General features: G+C 36.6%; 1 protein-coding gene across 14 annotated transcripts in view; it reads right to left on the reverse strand.

Annotated features, from left to right (window-relative positions):
- The window catches only part of LOC126766083 (zinc finger protein 2), a 366,591-nt gene that overhangs the window by 211,444 nt on the left and 128,729 nt on the right, over positions 1-26,418 (reverse strand). For all 14 annotated transcript variants that reach the window (XR_007668700.1, XR_007668702.1, XR_007668701.1 and 11 more), the window contains exons 4-6: positions 8,552-8,687; positions 4,651-6,865; positions 2,660-2,841 (exon numbers count right to left, since the gene is read on the reverse strand). Coding sequence is in view for 11 of the 14 variants with exons in the window: in XM_050483803.1 (XP_050339760.1) it covers positions 2,660-2,841; positions 4,651-6,865; positions 8,552-8,687 (2,533 nt within the window). In the remaining 3 variants the exon portion in view is untranslated. The remainder of the gene's footprint in view (positions 1-2,659; positions 2,842-4,650; positions 6,866-8,551; positions 8,688-26,418) is intronic.

Raw genomic sequence — 26,418 nt, forward strand, 5'->3', positions numbered from 1 at the left:
TGTAGAGGCTGTTATGGCGACGACATTAGAGAGCCGTGCGCAATTGTCCAGACTTGAAAGTAAAAAAGACTTCAACCAATAATTTTTATTAATTTCTTTTCTATAACTCATTTAAATTAATTTTTTTCATTTACATATGTTCTGACTAAATAAATTTCTTAAGAGAAAAAATAGATATTTTTATAAATAAATAAAAAAAAATTAAGAAAAAACATAGCAATTTAGCTGATTTTTTCCAGTAAATCACCAAAAATGGTGATTTTTTGAAATTATTGTATGGAGAACCCCCAGGGGAGTTCCAGGGGGTGTGCCACTGGCATGGGTGGTCATACATTTGGACTCGATTGGAGCACTCTAAATGGGTCAAAGTGGGATTTTTCAAAATTTGCCCCTACCCAAAAGTTGGACCCAAATTGGGGGACATCAAAATTCGTTTCAGAGGTATGGTTCCTTCGGCAAAGTATCTTATTTGGATCCCTAGAATATGATTTTCATAGAGCAATGGGCGATTTTTTGCTTACCCACAAATCGACCTGGCCTAATGTACATATATAATATAACAACTATTGGTATGTTTCACACTAGGTGAGGTAAATGTACTCATTTTGGTAATTAACGCTGCAAAGTCTTAATAAATATTAAACATGAATTTGATCTCATTTAAAAAACATTTTATTTTCGTACATACATATGTATATGCATATGGGGTTTTTTATACCTATTATTATAACAAAACTGAACCATTTGAACCGAACTGCGGTGCTTTCTAAGTGGTTCGAACCACTGAACTGAACCGAGTCGATTTTTGCAGCCCTGGGAGTTTTTCAACTGAGCCAAGCTAGCAGAAAACGAGGACTTCTGGAAGAAGTATTAAGATGTCCTGAGGGAATACAAAAAGTTGGTGCGCAGGACAAGACAAAAATCCTGGATGAAATTTGTGGCAGCTTTAAAAAGGCCCACGATGTGGTAAAGCTCAGGAAACTATTATCTAAAAGCAGGAATAATGGGATGCCCAACTCTCCTGTCACTGGAAATGTGAGAGCCGCTTACCTACCGAACTTTGACAGTTGACTGGATTGGGTAGGTTTTGACGTTTTGCAATTGGAATGACTGGAACGGCCAGATTGAAATTATACCAAAATATATGTGAACGGAGAAATTTGTTGCCGCCGTTCAAGATCGTTAATAAAAATTTAAAACAATAAAAATCAAAGAAAATGCGAAATTTAAACATATTTCATGAAACGTTTTGTAATTTGATGCATAATAGAAATCGTTTTCTATTACAAATGATTAAAAACATTCATTAATTGACAACTAACAGGCTTAATTCACCTTATTAAGTATTGAAAGATCGAAAGTCAATTGTTTTAATATATCATAAAATCATAAAAAAGGATTTAAGTGGTTTCGCCATATATTAAAAGTCCAATATATAATAATTTGCAATCGTAATAAACGTTGTGCGTTTTAATTTAAATGCCCAAAAATTCTTATTTTGTTCGATGTGGCCACAATGGAAAATGTTATAAAAAACGCTTATTTTGAGGCGCTCTCACACTGGAATAAGTTGGGCATCCCATTATTCCTGTCTAAAAGCCTCGCCTCTCTCAGTCTAATTCGCAAGAGCTGCGGAGAGCGAAGAGACAACTGTGAGGACTCAATAGAAGACCTAGTCAGCGTGCACTTTTCTTGCTGTAAGGAATAAGTCTAGGTAAGTCCCAGCTGAATACTGATGAAAACTTTCTCGAAAACATCATTGCGGATAATAAAATAAAATGGGCAATCCGATTCTTCGATGCATACAAATCTCCCCTGCGGGTCTGGAGTTGAAGCCAGAAATAGCGGATATTCTTGTATTCACAAGAAAATGCAAAATCTCTCCATGGAGGTAACCTTCGGTAAATGTGACACAACTCTCTCTCATGGACCGCACCAAGCACCTTGGGAAAGCGTTGGACAGCAAACTGCCGCGCCACTGAAGTATATTTCAAGCAAAGGTCTTTGTTATTGCGAAAGCCGCGAAGCTAGCCTCTCTTAGAGACAACTCCAGAGTCAACATTTATGTGGGCAACATTGTCTATACGACTATCTGGACAGAAGCATGGTAAGGAAAATCAAAACACGTTGGAACAAGTGTACAACGGTAGACCAGAAGTACACAAAATTCCTACTGACACTGGATAGAATGGACTGCAGAAACAAGATCGGAATACACGCTGGTTACTAACACGCGGCGGCACACGATTGCATAATGGGGCTGACAAATTGAGAAGAACGGTCACAGAGTCTATTGAAATTCACGTCAAGCCCAGGTATCATAAAGGATGACTTCTCTTCATGGGCCTCACAGCGGAACTTCATCTGATATAACAAAATACCAAACTAGTATCTACGTGGGTCATTAGCCAACTAGACTGACCTAACCTAATTATTTGGGTTTTAATATAATTATGAAACTTAATACTTAACCAATTTTCTATCCATCTTCTCTTAACCCCATAATGTACTTACTGTGGTAAATTTTCTCAAAAAATGCAAAAACAATAAATTACTATGTATATATATTGAGTTATTGCAAGTAACAGTCATATAAAATGAGTTGGAATATCCGTGTCATGAAAAGACTTGATAGATGAAACATAATAAGTTTACTTACCTGACAAACAGTAGCCACAAGCACTCTCACCATCCGGGTGTTTTTCACGCATATGAATCTCGAGTGTCTCCTGATATTTGTAGTGCCAATTGCATTGAGGACATTTCAATGTTTTACAAGAATTGCGAGTTGACATTTGAACGCCGGTGTTAAGTCGCGTTGAATTTAAAATCATTTCGCACCTGCCACATAAACAAACAAGAGATAAGTATTGGGAGATTTTAACATTATTTTATTTATTTATATGACAAGACTTTTAGATTAATTCGGCAATGTAATTTCAATTAATATATCCACTTTTTATATTATTTATTCAGATGAATAATATGATTATTTCATATACTATAATACAGTGTATTCCAATTGCATAAATATTTGATTCTTAATTTTGTTTTTATATTAATTTCGCATTTATCTGTGTGCTGTTGCTACCAGAAATTGTATGGTCTCTCAAGTATCGACACACTCTTAATAATAATAGTAATTACTGATAATAAAAAATTACCAATGCTCATGCATATTTATTCTATGCTTTTGTGAAGAGCATTTGGGGCTGTGCAAATCGGTAGCTAATGAGATACCCGCAACACTGGGTAGGTGAGTTTACTGTATGCCTGCCGCTGTATCAGCTGCGATACAGTCTGTTGTAACAATACGGGACATATTTTTATTTATATTCATGCAATTGTTCATTTATGTTATGAAAGAGGTTGCGTATTTGATTTAATTGAGATTGCTTCATCGGTTTTACGTTTGGTTAGTGTGTTGGGATTTCCGTAATTCCCCAGAGATGCAAACGAGGCAAAACGTACGCTTAATTCTGCAGAAGGGGATGGAATCCCACGATGCGTCATAGAAAAGGCAGTTATGTAGGCATGTATGTACGAAGTTTTTCAATACTTTGATGAAATAATTTAAGCAATGAGTTTATGAAGTCCCAAGTAATTGCCTATTGTATGAATTCATTGAAAGCTATGCAAAATATCCTAGAGGCAATTAACGCTTGCTATGTGTAAGTACGATATACGTTGCTCCGATAACGTGCTCATTTATTTGATTAAGCATAAAAATATTTAAAACATGCAAAGGAAATATATACGAACTAGAAATATAGTACATTGAGTTCGGTCGAACCGAAGCCAGAATATTTGAATACTTGATTTTGATCAGAACAATATATTCGAATATTGTAGCACTGTCTTATAATATAATAATATATGCCGAAGATTCGGGTTGGTCGATTTTTGATAAAAAGGAGTTTAACTTGCTACATTATCCAGAACGACAGCCGGTTCTAGGTTAACGAAATTGACCGGATTTTATTCGGCCAAGGTCTATTGTATCGGTTATCTAAGCCCATTTGGATCTGTAAATTTTAGATTAAACGTTGATGTCGTGATTATTTGTGTTCATTTGGATAAGATACTTCGCCAAAGCTTTGCTACATCTGAAGTCCTAAATTCTATCATGTAGTCTTTCTGCCATTGTAGTCATTCTGTATCCTCTGTTTCTTTCCTTAGACTTGGCTAACTAAGTCGTATAGGTATATTCTTTCAGCAATGTTAAGGAATGCAGTTGAGTGGAAGATTGGCGACAGTATTATACTTCTAAAGAATTTTTTTTATCAAGGCGTATTTCGCTACCAGGGGTGATAAATGTAACGTAAATAGTTCAAGGGGGTGGTTATAACCATTTCATATAAAGTTTGCTCTTTTAGTATGAACCATTGAAATTCTTGCTTCCAGTATTTTCAAAACATCTCTCTGGGTCTACGTACGTTCGTTTAGATCCAGGGTATGTTGCTATTGCGAAATGGCTGGAAACAAGAATATACAGGGATCATTGATTAATAACTCCACATAATACATATAGTAAAATATATACATATACAATCATAAACTTAAAAAATTTTAAATGATAATATTCGCAATACATTTACTATTTTAAAAGCTGTGTCTATGTCAAGGGATCAAGTAATAGAGTATTCTTACCGAGCGCATTCAACGCCTAATGGCCGTCCGTTGATGTGGTCCGAACATGCGCCGATAGTAAAACTTGGGGTATTGTTAGCCACTGAGACTGCGGCCGCTGCTGCTGCTGCAGCAGCGACTGCTACAGCAGCAGCTGCATGTTGTTGCTGGGTTGTCGCTGTCACTGTTACTGCCGCAGTTGAGACATTGACAGCTGTAGGAGATGTGGCCATGTGTGCAGGAGATTTCATAATAGCGCTATTGGTACAACTACCATTATTGCGATTTGGCGAGAATTGCGACGTGTTGTTGGTAAACTGGTGGTTTGAAATGTGATATGGAGGCGTCTTTAATTGTTGAATTTCGCAATTTTCGCCATCGTTATGGTCGGCATGTTCGGAATAATTGCCACTAATGTCGGAAAAGGCTTTTTGCTGCTGTAAAGTAAGATGCTGTTGCAAAAAATCAGTGAACAATTTAGCGTTAGTTTTGTGTGCATCTGTAGTACCACAGTTGAAATTTAGGTCATCAGATAAAGCTGCCAAAGAAGCTTGTAAGCAGCTGAGTTGAGTAGGCGTGGGTGCAATGGTCACTAATCCCGGTTGAGGGGGGTCAAAGGAGCTACTGGACATTGTTGCAATTTTTCGTTGCTGCTGCTGCAAAAATGTAACTGTGGCTGCCAGTGTATCTGTTGAATTCAACATATTATCTTCCTCTGATACTGTTCCTGAAGGCTCTTGAAAATGTTCACAGTCACCTTGAGTAATTGGAGCATTAGCTGCTAATGTGGACATTTGCAGCATTTTATCATGGCTTTCCCGAAATGTTGACAAAGGTGGGCTAAGGATGTCTGAATATAAACCGCGTTTGTCATTATTGCCCATATCACAGGTCATAGAGGTGTTTTTGGTTGTAGGGATTGGGGACGCTATCAATCTGGGCTTCAATTGAACATCAGCATTTGAGCATAAAACGCTGCCAGATGTAATTCTAGTGTCAAAACTATGTGTCTCGTCCAGTTTAGTAATATTTTCTGATTCTTTTTTTGGTAATAACAGTGTGGAAGCTCCTAACATATTTTCTGTTGAGGGAAAAAGTGGTGGTGATATCGATGCACTTTGGACTGTACTGTCGACGGATTCTATGGGTGCACTTGCCTTAATTTTTTGCTGCTGTTGTTGTTCACTGCTGTCAAATTTAGGGCCTGATAACAGTGTTGTTACTGCTATCGTTGGCACAGGAACGTTCACCTCATATTGCTGCTCCTGGAGCATACATTTGGAGAATGAGGTTGTTAGCAATAGATGGCTATCGTTAATACATTCTATTGCGCTGGACAACGTATTTGGTACTGTTTTTGATGGTGACAACGCTGTCTGCGTTTTTGGAACTACTGATGACTCTGGGTAAGTTGACGGTGAAGATGGCGATAGTGAATTAGAGTGTGACGATATTGGCGCTGGTTTTTCCGATTTTTCACGTATTACACATCCTGCAGTCGATTTCTCAGAGTTGGAAGTATCAACCGTACTATCTATTCTACAAGAAAATACCTGTGATGTACCCTCATTAAATTGAATATCAGTCTCAGAATTTAAATTGTCGTTTTGGATTACATTGAGCACATCAATTGGCTCAAGGAATGATATTTGCGGCCGTTCATCCATATTTTGCGGCTGTATAATTACGCTCGAGTATTCGCGGTTTAATAAATGCTGTTCTTTTGCTTGTAGTGTCAGTTGATGTTCTGTGTTAGCATGTAAGCTAAATGATTTTGTGTTCCCAAATGATAGTTTGCATATAAAACACATCAATATCGGCTTTTGTATTTTGGAAGATATTTTGTGGCCATTACTACTATCGCTATCGTTGTCGTCAAAAGTGCTGTATCGGCTACGCTGTTGCTGTTCGATATACAATTTTCTGAACTCCGTTTTCTCCACACTGCTTTTGTCGGTGGCGGTAGTGTTAGCAACGTTGGCAGTTGTAGCATCCTGAGCACTCACAATTCGAAATGAATGTATACGAGGGCTTGCGCTGCATTTTAACGCATCGGGTCTTTGTCCATCTTGACCACCTGGTGCTTCCTCTAACGTAGTCGATGATGTATTCAATGTTGTTGTTGTCGCACTTGCTACAGTAGTTGTTGTTAAGTTTATAGTTGCAATATTTGTTTCCCCAACCACGTTTGACGCCAGTAATTGCTTAGATTCAGTCGTTTTTTGTACTGTTTTTGCTGTTAATTCATGGCATGAAATTCAGAACTAAAAAATTAGTTGAATTGTCTATTATTTAGGAATAACTTATAATCAAATAAAGTAAAGAGGGGCTGATTTCGTCCACATCCGAACTCTAGATGATTTCGCAATTTGAAGAAATTAAAATTATGTCTTCAAAAATGTTTAAAGTATAGTTCTTTTAAAACAACTGTTTAATAATAGACCAAATTTTCAACTGATAAAACCATTGACGCAAGTTTTTGGTATCAGATTGATTATACTATATTTGACATTTCTATTAACATCATAACATTGATGTTAGAGGTATGACCCGATGCTAAGCTTATTTGTTCTAATTTTGACACAAATTCAAATTTTATTTTAGGCAATATTTCCACTTACTTTCATTCCTCGTATAATAAACCGCATACATACATTATTGTATTTTGGACATAAAATTATAAAACCCTCTCAAAGGAAACATAACCAGTTAACTTTTGTGATATATCTAACGTAGTGACTGATATATAGTATTCAGCATAGAGTCAAATGCAATAACGAACATTATTACGTCACTTACGATGGGGATTAGGGGATGGTCTGAATCAATTTCATACATTTTTACCAAGTACTTTTAGTATTTTTTAACATAAACATTATATGGAGCAAGGCTTAATTATTACTCCAAAAAAAAATTTATTATTTTTCGTACATAAAAATACTTTGCAAAGTGCACCAAGAAATAGCTTATAGCTAACTTGTTTCATTATAAATTTGTATTGTAAAATCTGCATTTAATGACAACAAAATAAATAATTCACTAATAAACTTCTTTATAATTAGTAAAAGTCTTAAGTTTTTTCTGACTGTTCAGACTTTAAAAGGAGTTTTTAATATACTTAGTCCACACAGCTACCATCATTTGCGAATAATACTCTTCACAAGGATGGAGAAAGGCGACGTGGAATCATCTTGTCACTTCCTTCTCTATGGGTCTATTTAAATGACAGCTATATTCTATAGTGATCCGATCTGAAATTTTTTTTCGGAGATTTCATCACTGCTGTAGACAATATTCCCTGCCAGATTTCTCGTCAAATAAAAAAGGCCAGTTTGTATGGCAGCTATATGCTATAGTAATCCGAAATCGTCGGTTCCGACAAATGAGCAGCTTCTTAAAAAGAGAAGAACGTTTCAGATCGATATTTTAAAAACTATAAGAGTAGTTCGCATATATGTATATGGACAGGCGGTTTCACACGTTTATTTCTGGTAGCTACAAATTTCATAGCAAACTTAAACAAAAAATAAGAGGACTTAGAAACACCAGATCAATTTGAAGTTCCTCATGTATGAATACAAATTTTCCGTCCATTGTTTGTTAAAGTACTTCAAATGCTTTCACTAAGTGGCCCAACAGATTTACAGTTTGAAGAAATCTCCTGCTTCATTCCTTTGGTGGCCAGCAAACCAAAAATATAGTCCATTAGTTTTGAAAATTTCGAATGAATATAACTCCTAATAGCTTCAGTGCTTATTACTAGCTCTAACAATCTACTTATATTTTCTAAAAAAAATATTATAAATAAGAGCTTTGTTTAATTGGTGAGGGTTAAACTAACAAATAATAATCAGCACAGAAATTTGAATATAAGCGCATTCTTAGAAAATATGATAATAGAATATGTAAAAAATCTGCTTACCATTCAAAATTGAATCTTGCGTCGAGCTTTCTGTAGCGATTATGAATGCATTACCATCTAAATTGAAAACGATTTTTCCTTGAAAAAGTTCGACATCTGCTCTTAACATTGGTTCTTGGTCATCCGTTTCAAGGTTCTAAAATGTAAATTAAAAATTCTGTTACTTATGTGAACTTATAAATAATAGGTTGTCAAAAAAGTCTTGTGGATGCAAAAGAACCTCCCATCCGAGTTCCTGGAGCTTCTGGCGCGTCACTAAAGATGTGTGTGGCCTGGCGTTGTCCTTATGGAAGACAATTCGGCCTCTGTTGATCAAAGATGGCCTCTTCTGCATGAGTGCTGCCTTCAATCGGTCCAATTGTTGGCAGTACAGGTCCGAATTGAGCGTTTGGCCATAGGGGAGCAGCTCATAGTGGATTATTCCCTGGCAATCCCACCAAACACACAGAAGAACCTTCCTGGCCGTCAATCAAGGCTTGGCCACCGTCTGGACCGCTTCACTGCTTTTTAACCACGACCGTTTCCGCCTTACGTTATCGTAAGTGACCCACTTTTCATCGCCAGTCACCATACGCTTCAAAAACGGGTCGATTTCGTTGCGATTCAGAAGCAATTCGCATGCGTCGATACGGTCAAAGATGTTTTTTTGCGTCAATTCGTGTGGCACCCATACATCGAGCTTCTTAGTGACTTTAAGCTTCTTCAAATGGCTTATAACGGTTTGATGACTCATGCCCACCTCTTGACCGATGCTACGGTTGCTACTATGCCGGTCTCTTTCGACCAATTCAGCGATTTTATCGCAATTTTCGACGACAGGCCTTCCGGAGCGTGGCGCATCTTCGACCACCTCTACACAAGAAGGGAAACGTTGAAACCATCGTTGTGCGGTGGAAATGGAAACTGTATCGGGTCCATAAACTGCACAAATTTTATTGGCGGCTTAAGATGCTTTTTTGCCTTTATCGTAGTAGTACTGTAAAATATGCCGTATTTTCTCTTTATTTTGCTCCATGTTTGCGACGCTATAACTCACGAACGACTTAAAAGAAACGACAACCAATCAAACACGTGTTAGCGCGTGAAATGAGCTTTCCAAAAAGGTATAGCATGACCCGATGCGACGAATAAAACTAGAACTACGCGCTTTCAGCGCCAACTAGCGAAACTACCGCAAGACTTTTTTGACAACCCATTATTTCTTCATTATGTAGTCAATTTTGAGAGCCGAAATTTGTGTAAAAACCAAATGTCCGAATTTTTTTTATACTGTGTATGAAATCTCTTAGGCGTGTTAGATTCTTAAGATTACATACTTGTGATTAAAGAAATCGGATTTTAAGCCAAGCGAAGCATATAATTAAGAAGGAAATATTTCTTATATTTTTGATATTAAGTACAAAATCTTAGAAAATATATTTTTAAGATATTTCAGATATTGACCGATATGACCATGTAATTTACTTCACAGGTGCATTTCTTTTATCAACTATAATTAGTATTTATTATAACTAAATCTGAAAACGTAACCGGCTAATGGTTTGCACGAAACAGAAAATTTCTTGCTACTGATAGAAATTATTATACTTGTATTTGGTACATGAAAGTATAGGTATGTGAAACAGCCGTCGCTCTCGCGAGTTGGCTGGAACCAGTATTAATACCAACAATACTGTCAGCCTGGAAGTCCAACTCAAAATAAGTCTTGCAAAAGGTGATACTTCGGACTGAGTTGGCAATTAAGAAGTAAAGTCCACTCTCGACGAACAAAGAGCAAACTCTATAAGTCACTCATTATTCCCGTCCTGACGCGCTGTTGTTAACTCGGCTACAACCTCGTAAGCTGTGTCTTTTTTCAATCAACCTTGATATCTCTCTTCCATCACTTTTAACAGCTCTCTTTTTTTCGCACCATAAATACCTAATTTATTGCTAGTATAATCTAACTTGATACTATATTTATCTTATAATCTTGAAGTATGTCGCAATATATTCGACTTGAACTTCTTTAAAATTTGGAGCTTTATGATTACTTAGGAAAATTTGGACTATCAACACTAAACTTTTCCAAGCTATAGGTACTTTTACTTTTCGGAACAGTCATAACTTTGATAAAATCTGTTTATTTAATGATTTGCTGTATTTGAGGACAAATAAATAGTTCGCCTTTTAGTCGGGAATTTTCTAGAAAAAAAATCACTAAAACTAAAGACAAATTGTCTCTCCATTCCTAGCTTGATCGCGAATTAGACCAGTGAGTTCATTTCCTCACTTTGGTGTAAATATTTCACGTTCTTATTCACATCTATTGGCAGACTGTAACAATAATTATTTGTCAACATTCCATGCAAATTAGTTTTGAAACGAAAGCGAAATTTCCATTGAGTAAAACAGGACATTTTGCAGACCGTAATTCTAGATATCTCCACGTTTTATTTTTAGTAAAACCTTAAAACGTTTCGCCTAATTTTGCACATATTTGTGCCATGGAGGCTGAGAATTAGAATAACGTGACGTGTGAATGCGCGAAAAGTACCCTTACCATGACTGGATTGTGGATGAGCAATAAATGTTTTTTTGTTTTTGTAGAGCTGTACACCAAGAGAAATTACAACATTTACATAATATAAACAACTGTAGAACGTAAATATAAAAAAGCGTTATTACTCAATTATGTTAGCGAAACCTCGTAGTAGTCTTTGCATACCGAGTGGAATGCAGACAATTAGACTGAATGCCAATTGATAAATTATAAGATATTAAATTATATTGTATATACATAAATGACTGCACAGCTCCACAAAAAAAAAGTCGTTGAGGTTTTACTTTCACAATCCTCCAAAAACATGGCGAATTTTGAGTGGTAAATTCTACTTTTTACACTTTTTTAAATATTTACGGATTTGCTTGAAACTTGTTACTCGAGGGTTCTTTAGGTCGCTGATTACGAATCTGAGCTTAGATTTTGAAAATTCAAAATGCCGAATTCGCTTGAAACATGTTTCACGAGGGTTTTCGTTAACGCTGCTTTGCTTAGAAGGTCACGCAAGTGAGGAAAATTCTCTGATCGCCATCCACTTGGGAGTGGCCAGAAACGATTCTTTTACATATGGCACAAGCAGCTAACGACTTCCGGTCTGTGACCAAGTATCCTCTATTTATATTTTCTATTCGACTTGCACTGCTGCTCTCTGAGAGCACTCGTCAACAACTCGGTAGAAGGGAACTGTGGGACGGCATTTCAAACTCCTTACGTACACCTGCAACCGAAACCATTGGTTTTCGGAGAATGCAAAAAAACAGCTGGTACGCCGAGGAGTGCCGTGTCGCAGCGGAGAGATAACAGACTGCCTAGCTCGCAACGTTACGATTGACCACAACACGTGCGGGATGGGATAGATAGCGAGAGTTGAAGAGGGAAGCAAGACGCATTTACAGACAGAAAAAGAGAGAGGCCGAAATGCGTGAGTATGAAGAGCTTGACAAGCTGGCCGAAAGGGGTAATGCTCGAAAATTCTACGAAAAAATGCGGCGGCTAACTGAAGGTTTCAAGGCCAGAGCATACTCTTGTAGAACCCCCAAAGGTGATCTAGTCACCGATGCCCAGAGCATACTTAAATTATGGAGGTAACACTTCTCCAGCCTGCTGAATGGCAGTGAATGCACAACACCAGGAGAAGGCGAACCCGATTCCCCAATCGATGACGATGACCAGACGTTCCATTGCCCGACCATGAAGAAGTTCGAATAGCAAATACCCGTCTGAAGAACAACAAAGCAACCGGGGCCGATGGATTACCGGCCGAGCTATTCAAACACGGCGGCAAAGAACTGATAAGAAGCATGCATCAGCTTCTTTGCAAAATATGGTCGAACGACAGCATGCCCAACGATTGGAATTTTAGTGAGCTTTGCCCAATCCACAAAAAGGGAGACCCCACAATCTGCGCCAACTACCGTGGGATAAGCCTCCTTAACATCGCGTATAAGGTTCTATCGAGCGTATTGTTTGAAAGATTAAAGCGCATCGACAACAAACTGATTAGACCTTATCAGTGTGGCTTTAGACCTGAAAATATCACCAGCTGACCAGATATTCACCATGCGCCAAATTTTGGAAAAGGCCCGTGAAAGGAGAATCGACATACACCACCTCTTCGTCAATTTCAAAGCTGATTTCGACAGCACGCAAAAAAGCTGCCTCTATGCCGGCCTGTCTGAAATTGTTATCTTCTCCGATCCATTCGATACCAAACGAGGGTTCAGACAAGGCGACTGCCTATCGTGCGACTTTTTCAATCTGCTGCTATAAAAAATAATTCGAGCTGCAGAACTTAATCGAGCAGGTTCAATCTTTTATAAGAGTGTACAGCTGCTGGCGTATGCCAATGATATCAATGGCTTCAACAACCGCGCCGTTAGTTCTGTTTTCTCCACACTGGACAAGGAAGCAAAGCAAATGGGTCCGGCAGTGAAGGAGGGCAAGACAAAATATCTCCTGTCATCAAACAAACAGCCGTCGTACTCGCGTTGGCACCCACGTCACTGTTGACAGTCATAACTTTGAAGTTGCAGATAGTTTCGTATATTTGGGAATCAGTGTAAACACCACCAACAATGTCAGCCTGGAAATTCAAAGCAGGATAACTCTTGCCAACAGGTGCTACTTCGGAATGAGTAGGCAATTGAGAAGTAAAGTCCTCTCTCGACGTCAAAAACCAAACTCTATAAGTTACTCATAATTCCCGTCCTGCTATATGGTGCAAAGGCTTGGACGATGACAACAACTTGATGAGTCGACGTTGAGAGTTTTCGGTCCTTTGCGCGTTGGACACGGCGAATATCACATTCGACGGCTGTATGAGATATACGATGACAATGACATAGTTCAGTGAATTAAAAGACAGCGGCTACGTTGACTAGGCCATGTTGTCCGAATGGACGAAAACACTCCAGCTCTGAAAGTATTCGATGTGGTACCCGCCGGGGGAAACAGAGGAAGAGGACGACCTCCCCTCCGTTTGAAAGACCAGGTGGAGAAGGACCTGGCTTCGCTTGGAATATCCAATTGGCGCCATGTAGCGAAAAGAAGAAACGACTGGCACGCTGTTGTTAACTCGGCTATAATCGCGTGAGCGGTGTCTACGCCAATAAAGAAGAAGAAGAAGCATGCATATTTGCATTTATATCAATGTTTACAAACAGCACTCCAGTGGTAGATGACTTTTGGTAGTAAGTTTTGTATATGCTGAGACGCCATACGTCTCCGACACGTATGTTTATGGTTTGTTTTATTTTTACTATTTTTGAGTGATTATTAGTTGCTGTGTTGTTTATTAAAATTTAGTACATATAAGTATAAATAAAATCAAAATAAAAAAAAAAAGATGGAATATTAGACGACGCGCTAATAGCTGCTTATCGAACAAATCTATTATAGATGAATGTAGTTCAGCAGAAAATGAAAGTGAAATAGGAGATGCTGTATTAGAAAAGGATGTGACGCGAGAAAGTGACGCCTAAGATGAAGATCTTAATGTGCAGGATAATCGCGAAAATATATCGCCAGACCCGAAACACGAAGAAACCAACAATAAAGGTTCGTCTTTAGACAGCAGGATAGTATGTAAGAGTACTTCAGCCAACATTAAGGAGCAAAAGTCAATATTGCTGGTCTACCTCGATGGGAATAAATGCCGGTAGAGTTCTATCGATGAAAGTTGTTCGAACAATAAAAGGTCGCACAAGAGCATGTAAATCCTTATGTGATCCGATTTCGTTCTTCAATGCTTTTTTTTACTAACGAAATAATATCAGAATTAGTTCAGTGAACGAATGCATCTCTCTAACAGGAACAACTAATTTGACTAGCAAGACGTTCGCATTGACAAATTGTACTGAAATTCGTGCTCTTCTTGGAGTACTGACTTTGACCACAGTTTTGAAGGATAATCACTTGTCAGCTAGTAAGTTATTCAATACAACCTACAGTGGAGATAAGTATATTGCTGCCATGAGTCGTGATAGGTTCAATTTTTTAATTAGTATGCTGCGAACGAATGATAAAGCATTGAGACTTGCTCTACTCCCCACCGATGCTTTTGTACCTGCCAGAAAGGTGTGGAATCTCTTAATAAAACAGTGCAACGATATTTATACTCCAGGAAGGTACAATACAATCGACGAATAGCTTTTAGCTTTTCGTGGGCGTTGTTCTTTCAAAATGTATTTAGCCACTAAGCCGAATAGGTATAGCATAAAAGTCATTATGATTTGTGACAGCGCTACTAAATATTATATATATTCAATGCTATCCCATATTTGGGCAAGACAACAACAACTTCAACGATGCCATTAGGTGAATACTTCGTGGTACCTGTCGCAACATTACTTGCGACAATTGGTTCACCTCCGTATAACTACCAAAAAGCTTGCTAAGAGACCCAAAAAGAAAATGCAAAACTTGCACTCAAGAGCAGTTGGCACAACAATGTTTTGCTTTGATGGTCCTTTAACTTCAGCATCATATAAACCTAAGCCATTAAGGATGGTATACTCGTATATGTCATTTACTGTCGCAAAATGATTTCCACGAGCAAAAAGCCGTTGAATCGAAATTAGTTTATGAAGGTACTCTCTATGCCATTATCAATGCCTTGGATGGAACAAAGACGAGAAATACTAGCATTGTCCAAAAGTTTGCGATGCAGTATTGCAGCTACTTTGCCTGCGGAAGCACCCAACCATGATAGCAATAGTAACGAAGAACCACCTTCTTCCAAGAAAAGAAAATACTGCGCGTTTTGTCCATCGAAAATTCGTCGTATGTCCAAAATGAAATGTTTTAAGTGTGAAAAGCCCGTATGTAACGAACACAAAAATTGACTTTGTAACTCATGTACATATATAAATATTTAAAATGTTCAAAAATGCTATAAAACATGTTACCAGCGTTTTTTAGTCAATAAAAAAACAAAAGGAATAACATTTATTTTAATATTTAAACAAACACTTAGTCCCATTCGGAGAAGACTGTTTTTTTATGTAGACGTTTTGAAACAAACGAAACTCGTTAAAAAAAAAACAAAAGAAATAAATAAAGTAATTGAAAATATTTTGAAATTTATTTAGTAAGTAAGAAACAAATAAATTATCTAAGTATAAAGTTTTGTGGTATCCCATAAAAGTCCAAAAACAACGATACATCTGCCAGATGTATCATTATAATTTTAAGGGCTAAAAATAACGTTATGAAAGCAGGGTTAATCAGTTATCAAGAATTTAGTATCAGGTTATCTAAATGAATATCCAATATATGAACAAGGCGCCCTTTATATTGCAATTACCTACATTCAGCCATAACCAGGAACAACGAGCAGGCTTCTGACCGTTCCCACGACAGTCGGGTCTAAGTAACAGGAACGGACCCGGATTTTTATCCGGCCAAGGACTGTCAATCCGGCACTATGCCTCGAAATTACTGTAGGAATGTTTTCTTCCGCTACAACAATAACAACAACAGCAGGGTTCTGTTCTCTTTAGTGTGCTTGATTAAAAATTAATCCTCATTCCTCTCACTATTCTTAGCTTATGTTCAAAATTTACATATTCTTTTAGTTTGGAATAATCATTTTAGTGTTTTTCTATTAAATTGCTTTGATGTGTCACTTTTTAGTGACCAACAGTAGTCTGCCAATATGTAAGCATTCCAAATAGCCTGATACCTCCTTTTAAGCTCTTGTAAACCGTGGTGAAATCTTTTCACTAAAAACACCCATATTTTGGGGAAAATATTCAAATGTTAATGAAAAAAGTGTAATTCATTAAGCTTCCAATGTTTGAAAACTTTTTTCAACAATATTTTCTTTATTAGGATCGTATTGCCTTGAAATTTTGTTGTCATATCTTTTCCTGGCTGCTTTCTCCACTGTGGTAATTTTTTCTTCAAATTCAGCGTCTGTGACCTTCTATTATTTTCGTTTCTGGCAGTTTGGAAATTTTTTCGAAAAGGTATTTAAAAGATTTGCGTTTCGTATTTCTCAATTGTTTAACAAGACCCAGTTTTATATGGAGTGGTGGAAAAATTAATTTACTTTCTGGTATTAGACTCTCTTTTATGACATTCTTAGAACCTGGAGTTAAAGTTTTCTTAAGCGTACAATTTTTTGCGAATAACGTTTTTCGCGGGCTCTTTAATTCACCTCACAATTGCCAATGCGTTTATCATATGTATTCTAATTATTTTTTTGAGTAAAAATTGGGGGTTGTAGTATTCCTCTTTTAATACTACGGTTTGAGCAATTGGTAAAAAAGTATATTGGTTGCCATTGTGTAGCAAAAACTGCTTTTAAACTTCATAAATATGTCATATTCGTTTATTAGTCCATCAATATCGCAGCAGTAAACTGAATTACCGTTATTTATGTTATAAGAATTCCTGGAACTAGACAATTTATCTCTATCAATCTTGACGCTAATAGTTTTAAAACTTCTTTCGATAGTCCTGCATCTAAAACCATCTCATTTAACTCTGATTGAATAAAATCATCAGGATTTTTATCAGTCTCATCACCTAAATGTTCTGATGTTTCACCTCTATAACCTCAGTGTCAACAGCAACTAGAACTTGGACAGTAGAAATATTACTTTTACTATTCTGTTTAGAAGCAAGAAGGATAGAAAGCGCCCCAGGTTCAAGAGAAGCGTAAAGGATGGATCACTTTGTGTTTGAGTTGTGCCAGTCTACCAGGGAAACCGAATGGAAGGTTGAATGTCATCTGCTTCACAGTTGCTTTTTTAAGTGAATTCAGTGCTGTAATACGTGATCAAATTAGGAATGATAAAGCAATATTTCAAAAAGGTGCACGCAAAAAGATATTGCTGTGATCACATTTCTAGTATATTTTCGAAGCTTTGTCTGAAAAATTAGAAACATATGATGACTATTTGATTATGGAATAAAGAATTTAATGAATGGTAAAAATTTTATCAAGCTCTGGAAATTGAAGTTTGGGAAAAATATACTGCCAAACTTTTAGACTCTATGGGCAAATGTGAGTATGAAGATACCCTATCTAAATTTATTTTCTGTTAACTGGAATGTATTCTTATATTCAAAACACAATTGACATTATAAATATAACTGCTATTTTGTTTCGTGTTTCCTCATTTTTGTTATGTAAAATGCAAATAAAGATTTAAAAATAAGTGAGGCGAGATTCAAAATCAAAAATAGTTTCATGAATTGTGAACACAAATATATCCTAGATCGATCTTACTACTACAATACAAGTATAACCAAAAATAGTAAGACTTTGTGCCTAATTTTAATTATTTTTTCTTCATTTATTCTTCAAAATCTATATAATCCCCCTCAAAGTAACCCCAAAGTGCGGCCACTTTTTTGCTAATCCTAGGATCAGTTGTTATAGCCAATTTCTGTAATAACCTTCAATACGCGTAACGATTCATGTTTAATGTCTTCAACTGACTCAAAATTATCTATTACTGGCGGCGTTTCATAACATCTTGCCTTTTTTACAGACCTTAACGCAACGCTGCTTTTCGAAAAAGATTTATTGTTTATTAAATGTTTATTTAAAACGCGAACTGAGTATATTAAATTTGCCTTGATTCACTGTGGCCGATTTTTCTGAAAAGTTGGCCAAAACCCCAAACATTTTTTTGGATATTACTAAGTTAAAGCTTAACAAGTAAGGAAGGGCTAAGTTCGGGTGTCACCGAACATTTTATACTCTCGCATGGTAAAGTGATAATCGAGATTTCATTATCCGTCATTTACATATTTTTCAAATACCGTATTTTTGTAAAGTTTTATTCCGCTATCATCATTGGTTCCTAATGCTTATACTATATTATACAGAGAAGGCATCAGGTGGAATTCAAAATAGCTTTATATTGGAAGAAGGCGTGGTTGTGAACCGATTTCACCCATATTTCGTACATGTCATCAGGGTGTTAAGAAAATATTATATACCGAATTTCATTGAAATCGGTCTAGTAGTTCCTGAGATATGGTTTTTGGTCCATAAGTGGGCGGCGCCACGCCCATTTTCAATTTTTAAAAAAAGCCTGGGTGCAGCTTCCTTCTGCCACTTCTTCCGTAAAATTTAGTGTTTCTGATGTTTTTTATTAGTCGGTTAACGCACTTTTAGTGATTTTCAACATAACCTTTGTATGGGAAGTGGGCGTGGTTATTATCCGATTTCTTCCATTTTTAAACTGTATATGGAAATACCTGAAGCAAACGAATCTGTAGAGTTTGGTTGACATAGCTATAGTAGTTTCCGAGATATGTACAAAAAACTTATTAGGGGGCGGGGCCACGCCCATTTTTCCAAAAAAAATTACGTCAAAATATGCCCCTCCCTAATGCGATCCTTTGTGCCAAATTTCACTTTAATATCTTTATTTATGGCTTAGTTATGACACTTTATAGGTTTTCGGTTTTCGCCATTTTGTGGGCGTGGCAGTGGGCCGATTTTGCCCATCTTCGAACTTAACCTTCTTATGGAGCCAACAAATACGTGTACCAAGTTTCAGCATGATATCTCAATTTTTACTCAAGTTACAGCTTGCACGGACGGACGGACAGACGGACGGACAGACAGGCATCCGGATTTCAACTCTACTCGTCACCCTGATCACTTTGGTATATATAACCCCATATCTGACTCTTTTAGTTTTAGGACTTACAAACAACCGTTATGTGAACAAAACTATAATACTCTCCTTAGCAACTTGTTGCGAGAGTATAAAAAACGGGGCACTGCAGTGTACTGTCAAGAAAGCTGAAAGAGTTTTTATGTGTATTTTCCGGCTTAGAGTCGGTCGAATAGTCGCGTCTCGGAGTTACGCCAGTTCAAAAAGTGTCTATCCAGTGATTAAGAAAATATATTTCTATATTCAGTCCAATGCAGGGTGTTATTGAAGGTATGTATAATATATTATGTGAATCATTTGCTCTCAATATAACAAATGACCATCGAAATCATACGTCAAACAAGAGCATGTATAACCAATTTTTTTCGATTTTATTTTACCTTTGCCGACCTTAAAAGTTATGAGATTAATTGAGATTTCGTGTTGACTACAGTATCATTTATTGATATTTCGCAAAATCTGCAAGAGGCACCATGGCATTTTTAATGACCGTTTTCATTTCGAGTTGCGATGAAGACCCTACAGGTCGTGCTGAGAGCAAGCTGCAGTCGCATCGAATTTTTGGTCTCTTGAAGACTTTCTAGCAAATACATAGGAAGTTTCTGAAGAAAATTACTTTGCATAGTATATTAAATGACTATATATTTGATATTATTTATTATTTTTTAATTGTTATATCTCTAGTTTGTTATTTCTAGTTTGAGATTAGATCCGCCGAAAAAAGTAGCACATTGTCATCAGAAGCAATTCAACTATTTAATTCTACGACGGGTTTGAGTGTAGAGTCGATATCATATAGTACCTCATACTTGAGCCCAAATGGAAATGACGATTCTGCATATGGTAGTGATTATGATTAAGCTTTTTTAATAATCTAAAGGGTCATTATTTGTTAAATATTACTAGGTACATTGTCAACGGTCACTTTCAACTTACAAGGTGCGTTCCAAAGTAAACAGGGCTTAAAAAAACAATAAAAAACGTTAACTTCGGCTGCACCGAAGCTAATGTACCCTTCACATGTGCATTTCTTTTAGTAACTATGTGTTCAGTTTCTATGGAAGCTATGTGCTATAGTAATCCATGTCAAATTTCCTGAAGATACCAAGTCAAATGCCAAAGTTTTCCATACAAGCATTTGATTCCGATCATTCAGCTTGTATGGTAGCTATATGCTATAGTTAACCGATCTGAACAATTTCTACCGATATTACATTATTTCTATGAATAATAACTCGTACCAAATTCCGTGAAGATATATCGTCAAATGAGGAAGTTGCCCATGCAACCATTTGATTCCGATCATTCAGTTTGTATGGCAGCTATATGCTATAGTTAACCGATCAGAACAATTTCTTCGGAGATTACATTATTATCTTAGAAAATAACCTGTGTCAACTTTTGTGAAGATACAATGTCAAATGTGAAAGTTTTCCACACAAGAACTTGATTCCGATCATTGAGTTTGTAAGGCAGCTATATGTTATAGTGGTCCGATATCGGCAGTTCCGACAAATGAACAGCTTCTTGAAGAGAAAATGACGTTTGCAAAATTTCAAAAGGATATCTTAAAAACTGAGAGACTAGTTCGTATATGTACAGACAGACGGACGGACAGACAGACAGGCGGACATGGCTAAATCGACTCAGCTCAACATACTGATTATTTCTGTAAATACTTTATACGCTTCCTTCTGGGTGTTATAAACTTCGAGACAAACTTAATATACCCTCTTCATGGGTTTTTGGGCAAAGTCAATTTATTTTATTCAAAATAGTCTTCTTCTGCTTCAATACAGGTTTTTGCACGGTCCAGAAGCATGTCGAACGAGTGTTTTAGCTCGTTGGCCGGTATGGCCACCAGTATGCCGGTGCAAGCCTTTTGAATGGTCTCTACGTCTGCATAACGCTTTCCTTTCAAGGGCAAATGCATTTTTCCGAAAAGGAAGAAGTCGCATGGTGCCATATCAAGTGAATACGGGGAGTGGTTAATGGTTAAAATGTGATTTTTCGTCAAATAATCGGTCATAAGCGTCGATCGATGAGACGGCGCATTATCGTGCAACAAACGCCAACTTTCATCTTCGCGATATTCGGTCCGAACACGTCGAATTGGCACACCAAACGCTTCAAAACTCCAAGTTAGAATACCGCATTAACGTTATGGCCGGGTGGAACAAATTCTTTGTGGACAATCACAAACACAAATCAGCCGTCTGGTACCTTCCATTCAGCACTCTGGCGTTTCGTTTCAAAGTTTTTAATCATCGCCATAAACTTGTTTCATCAATTGAAGCGTTTCGGCAAAAGTTTTACTAATTTAAAACAAAATTTAATGTTGGCTTTTTGTTCGAAGATCATTTTCACACCGATAACACAAACATACTGACACTTAAAACGCAATAACTTCACTTTTCAATCGATGAAAATGTCATGAAATTCTCACTGGACAATCGATTAAGACAGCAGATTCTAACGCACCAGTCGATATATAGACGGCGCCACCAGGAGGCGCTAGATTCAAAAAGTCCTGATTGCTTTGGAACGCACCATGTAGTTTTAATAATAATAATAATAGTACCCAACGATTACCCTCCTCCCGCCCAACCTACGCGAGGGGCGCAATCCGCGAACGAGCGGAATTAGCCGAGTCATAAAACGCAAGAGAGTTTTAAGTGTTGCGATCTTAAGCTGCTTAGCTACAGAAACAAAAATTTCAACAGCCAAAATTAAGAATTAGATTCAAGATTATAATTTTTAAATGTTTATTGTTAAGAGTAGATAAAATACTTTTTTTAATGGTAAAGAGTGAGTCTGTTAGATCAAATGTGCTGGAATGAGAATTGAAATCATGACATATGCGGCGGAATGGTTCGTTTAACTCAAAATTTGTTCTAGGAAATTTTAAAGGAATGGTCTAAACTGCCTGGTAGAGCAAGCGGGAATGTTAAAATTAATATCAGATAAGAGAGATGGGCTACAGACTGGCCCATTCATGAGTTTTACATGAAATATTATACCAGGCATCTCCCTACGACTAGCGAGTGTCGGGAGACTTATAAGTTTTAAACGGTTAGTGTAAGGGGGAAGATTTAAACTGGAATGATTTAAGGCAAAAAGTAAAAATTATTTTTGAACGGACTCTAACTTATCCGAATTGACTTGGTAACTAGGGTTCCAAACCACAGAAGCATATTCTAATATAGGCCTTACCTGAGATGTAAAAAGAATTTTTGTGCTTTAAAAACCGTTGAAGATGCGTGAAGATTAAAATTGAGTTTGGGGTCCATAGTTACTCCCAGATCAACAAAACTGCATACTTGCTCCAACCTAAAGTATTGTATTGCGCATGAAGTAGGGTCTACAGCTCTACGCGAAAAGCACATCGTTTTGCATTTTTAAGGTTCAATGGCATGTCATTTCTATCACACCAAGAAACTAGGTTGTTTAAGTCTGTTTGCAACTGACATCTTTCGCTGTTTGAAGTATACGTTTTAAAAAGGTTTACAGCGTCAGCATATAATAAAACTCTTGAAACCTTAACAACAGATGATATGTCATTAATAAATAACAGGAACAGAATTGGACCAAGATGGCTACCTTGAGGAACACCTGAAGGAACATTGATTATGTCAGAAAAAGTATCGTTAAATATGACTTGTTGAATTCTATTACTAAGATAAGAAGCAACCTATTTTAGAAATATTGGTTGAAAACCAAGAAGATCAAGTTTATTCAAAAGAATTGAATGGTTTACTTTATCAAACGCGTTACTAAAATCTGTGTATATAACATAAGTATTCTTATTCTCCCTAAAGCCCGTTAATACATACATGTGATACAAATTCAAGCAAATTAGTTATTGTAGATTTCCCTTTACGAAATCCGTGCTGAGAACAAGAAATTAGTGGAGAGATTTGGAAGGTTATGTCGCCTGTTATAATTGCTTCAAAAAGTTTAGGTATTGCAAACAACTTTGCTATTCATATAGTTTCAATAGATGACGTAAATCACTCTTATGTAAAATTATTATAAATGACTTTCCATATGGATAAAAATAAGCCTTTGCATAAGAGATGAATTAAATAGTTTTGTTAGGGGTTGGTATATATGTATATTTTTTGCACATTTCTTAAGAAAGCATGAGGGAGTCATATCTGGACCATAATTGTATGATTGTTCTAATATATTTAACTGATATAAGACGTCTGCTTCGGAAATGGTAGGTGCATTAATTACAGAAATCGGACATAACTTGTGCTGATGCGGAAAATTTTTTGGAGATTTTGGAGAGTAATTGGACCTAAAGAATTCAGCGAACATATTAGAAATGGTATGATTGTCCCTAAACATACTAGACTTATATTTCATAGCGGACGGAAAATTAGAAATCTTGCGTTTGGAGTTGACGAAACCATAGAACAATTTTGGATTTCGTATAATATTATTTTTTTACTTTATTTATATAATTTTTATAACATATTTTGTTAAGTTCAGCAAATTGTCGACGCAATTTAGAATATTTTGAATAGTCAGCAACTAAACCAGTTTTTTTTTAAGTTTAAAAGCCCGAGATTTCCTATTTTTTAATTTACATAATTCTTTCGTAAACCATAAACTAGAACTCAGTTTTTGAGTAACAACACACTTCGGAACATATTTTTCAAATAAGTTTAAAATAGTTTCATTAAAGTGGAAAGCACTAAATTCAATATTGCCACTGTAATCTGGCCAAGTTACTCTAGAAAGTTCGTAATTAAACTTCTTAAAATTAGCTTTCGCAAAGTTTTTTTTTAAATTATTTTATTTATTGAATCTGCTTTTTCTTAAAGCCTAACAATAAGTTATAAAATCTTAAATCTAATTAAAAACTAGACAGGCTCAAGCAAGTGATTGAGCTGTTTTGGTGATACGTTGCTCCTTAGTACGCAGGCATATCTCTTCTTTTAAGTCGTGTTTGATCGCAGGAATGTACCAAAGCATTAGCCAGAGGGTTTGGGTGATCTAGGAGTTTAGATATATATTTAATTCTGCTGTCTTCTACTTCTTTCTTTACCATAGGGATACCAAGGCCTTTATGGATATTTTCGTTACGCATGTACCATGGTGAACATGTGATTGTTCTAAGCATTTTTGATTGAAACCTTTGTAATATATCAATATTGGTTGCACAGGTCGTACCCCACAGTTGAATGCCATACATCCAAATCGGCTTTATGACCGCATTATACAAAAGCACTTTGTTGTCTAGGCTAAGTTTTGAGTTTTTATTTAAAAGCCAATTTAAATTTGCAGCTCTAATCTTCATACATGTTATTTTACTAGAGATGTGTTTTCTCCACGTGAGCCTTCTATCTAGGTGAATACCAAGATATGTTACTTCGTTCGCTTGGGGTACTAATATATTGTTTATTTTTACTGCCGGACACATCTTTGGTCTTAGCGAAAATGTAATGTGCTTACACTTCTGTTCATTCACGTTTATACGCCAGTTCGCTAGCCACTCTTCGACAGAACTTAAATGCTTCGCTAATATTCGTGATGCTAAAATGTGGCATTTGCTACGGCTCACTATAGCTGTGTCATCCGCAAAAGTTGAAGTTAATACATTATTAGCTGTTGGAAGATCTGCTGTATATGTGATGTATAGTGTTGGGCCTAACACACTGCCCTGGGGTACACCAGCCCTTATCTGTCGTTCATCAGATATGAAATCTCCCACTTTTACCATAAATCGTCTATTTTTTAAATGAGACTCCAATGTTTTATACAGTTCTAAAGGTAGAATTTTTTTAATCTTGTATAAAAGACCTTCGTGCCACACCTTATCAAACGCCTGAGTTAAATCTAAAAATATTGCTGAACAGTACTCCCTGTGCTCAAATGCTTTCCTTATCTCGTTAGTAATTCTATTTACTTGCTCTATTGTGCCATGTTTCGCACGAAAACCGAATTGATGCATTGGTATTGTATTATTTTCATGGAGAAAAGGAGTCATCTTTGATAGTAATTAAGTCTTTTTTATCAATAATCTTTTGAAAGACAGGGTAGAAGACTGATTGGTCTGTATTATCAAGACAGCTGTGTTAAGTCTTTCCCAGGTTTATCTAAAGTTATTCTTCAAGATAATCTGCGACTTTTTTTCATGAAATTGGATAGTATCCGAAACTAAGAATTGCATTGAAGAGCAAAGAGAGCACCTCTACAGCAATAATTGGTAACTCAATTAGCATTTTTGGGGAAATATTATCATATCCCGACGCCTTTTTTGGATTAAGTTCTTTGATGGTACCAATAATTTCAAAAGGTGAGGTCTTAAGACACTCGAGCGACTCTTTAGCTGTGTTGGGTAAGATTGACAGCTTAAGTTATTCTTTGGCAAAATTGGGGTGATTTAAAACAATTAGCCTTTTTGGCAACTCGTCACTTCGAGCCCAATTTCCACCCAAGTCTCGTATTGGCATGTTGAGTCAGTTGGTGGCGTCATGGACTTTGGAGCTTTCCAAAGGCAATTTTGCTTCAACCAGTTTCGAATTTGGACACAGCTTCTTTATATACATTTCGGTGTTCAATTCTTCCTCACGTTTGACCGCATTTTTTAATTTACCGCAGCTTTCAATTGAAGCTGAGTGGAGGGGGAGCGATTTATCTGCCATTCTATTTCTCTATTAGAGATTTTTCTGATTTAGCCAAGCGGATTATATCTTTTGTTTGGTGTTGCTATGACAGCTGCGCTGGTTATTATATCATTAACTTCTCTTATACTTTCGTCAATATCAATTCGCAAAGTTGAACCGAAAACAAAGGTCTTGTGTATTACTATCAGCAAAGTTGGCTATGATTTCGATGTTAATTTCCAAAGCAGGATGATACGAGTTCTCTGGCCGAACCAAAGGATCACATCGGACAACAGAGAACATTGAAGCGTTATCAACATAAACTAGATCTAAGAACTTACCAATCACGTTTGAAATTAAATTAATTTGGTTAAGACCCAACTCCGACATTTCATCTAAGAACTCGTTAAAACATAAGCGAGTAGTAATAGGAATGGTGTAATCATCAATAGATTTCCATGATACGCACGGTAAATTGAAATCTCCCAAAACAATCATGGAATCAGTATTATTAGCCATTGAGAAAACATTATTTATTAATAAGCATGCTGCATATATACAGATATG

The sequence above is a fragment of the Bactrocera neohumeralis genome, unplaced genomic scaffold (genome assembly GCF_024586455.1).
Source record: "Bactrocera neohumeralis isolate Rockhampton unplaced genomic scaffold, APGP_CSIRO_Bneo_wtdbg2-racon-allhic-juicebox.fasta_v2 cluster11, whole genome shotgun sequence".
Taxonomy (NCBI): Eukaryota; Metazoa; Arthropoda; class Insecta; order Diptera; family Tephritidae; genus Bactrocera; species Bactrocera neohumeralis.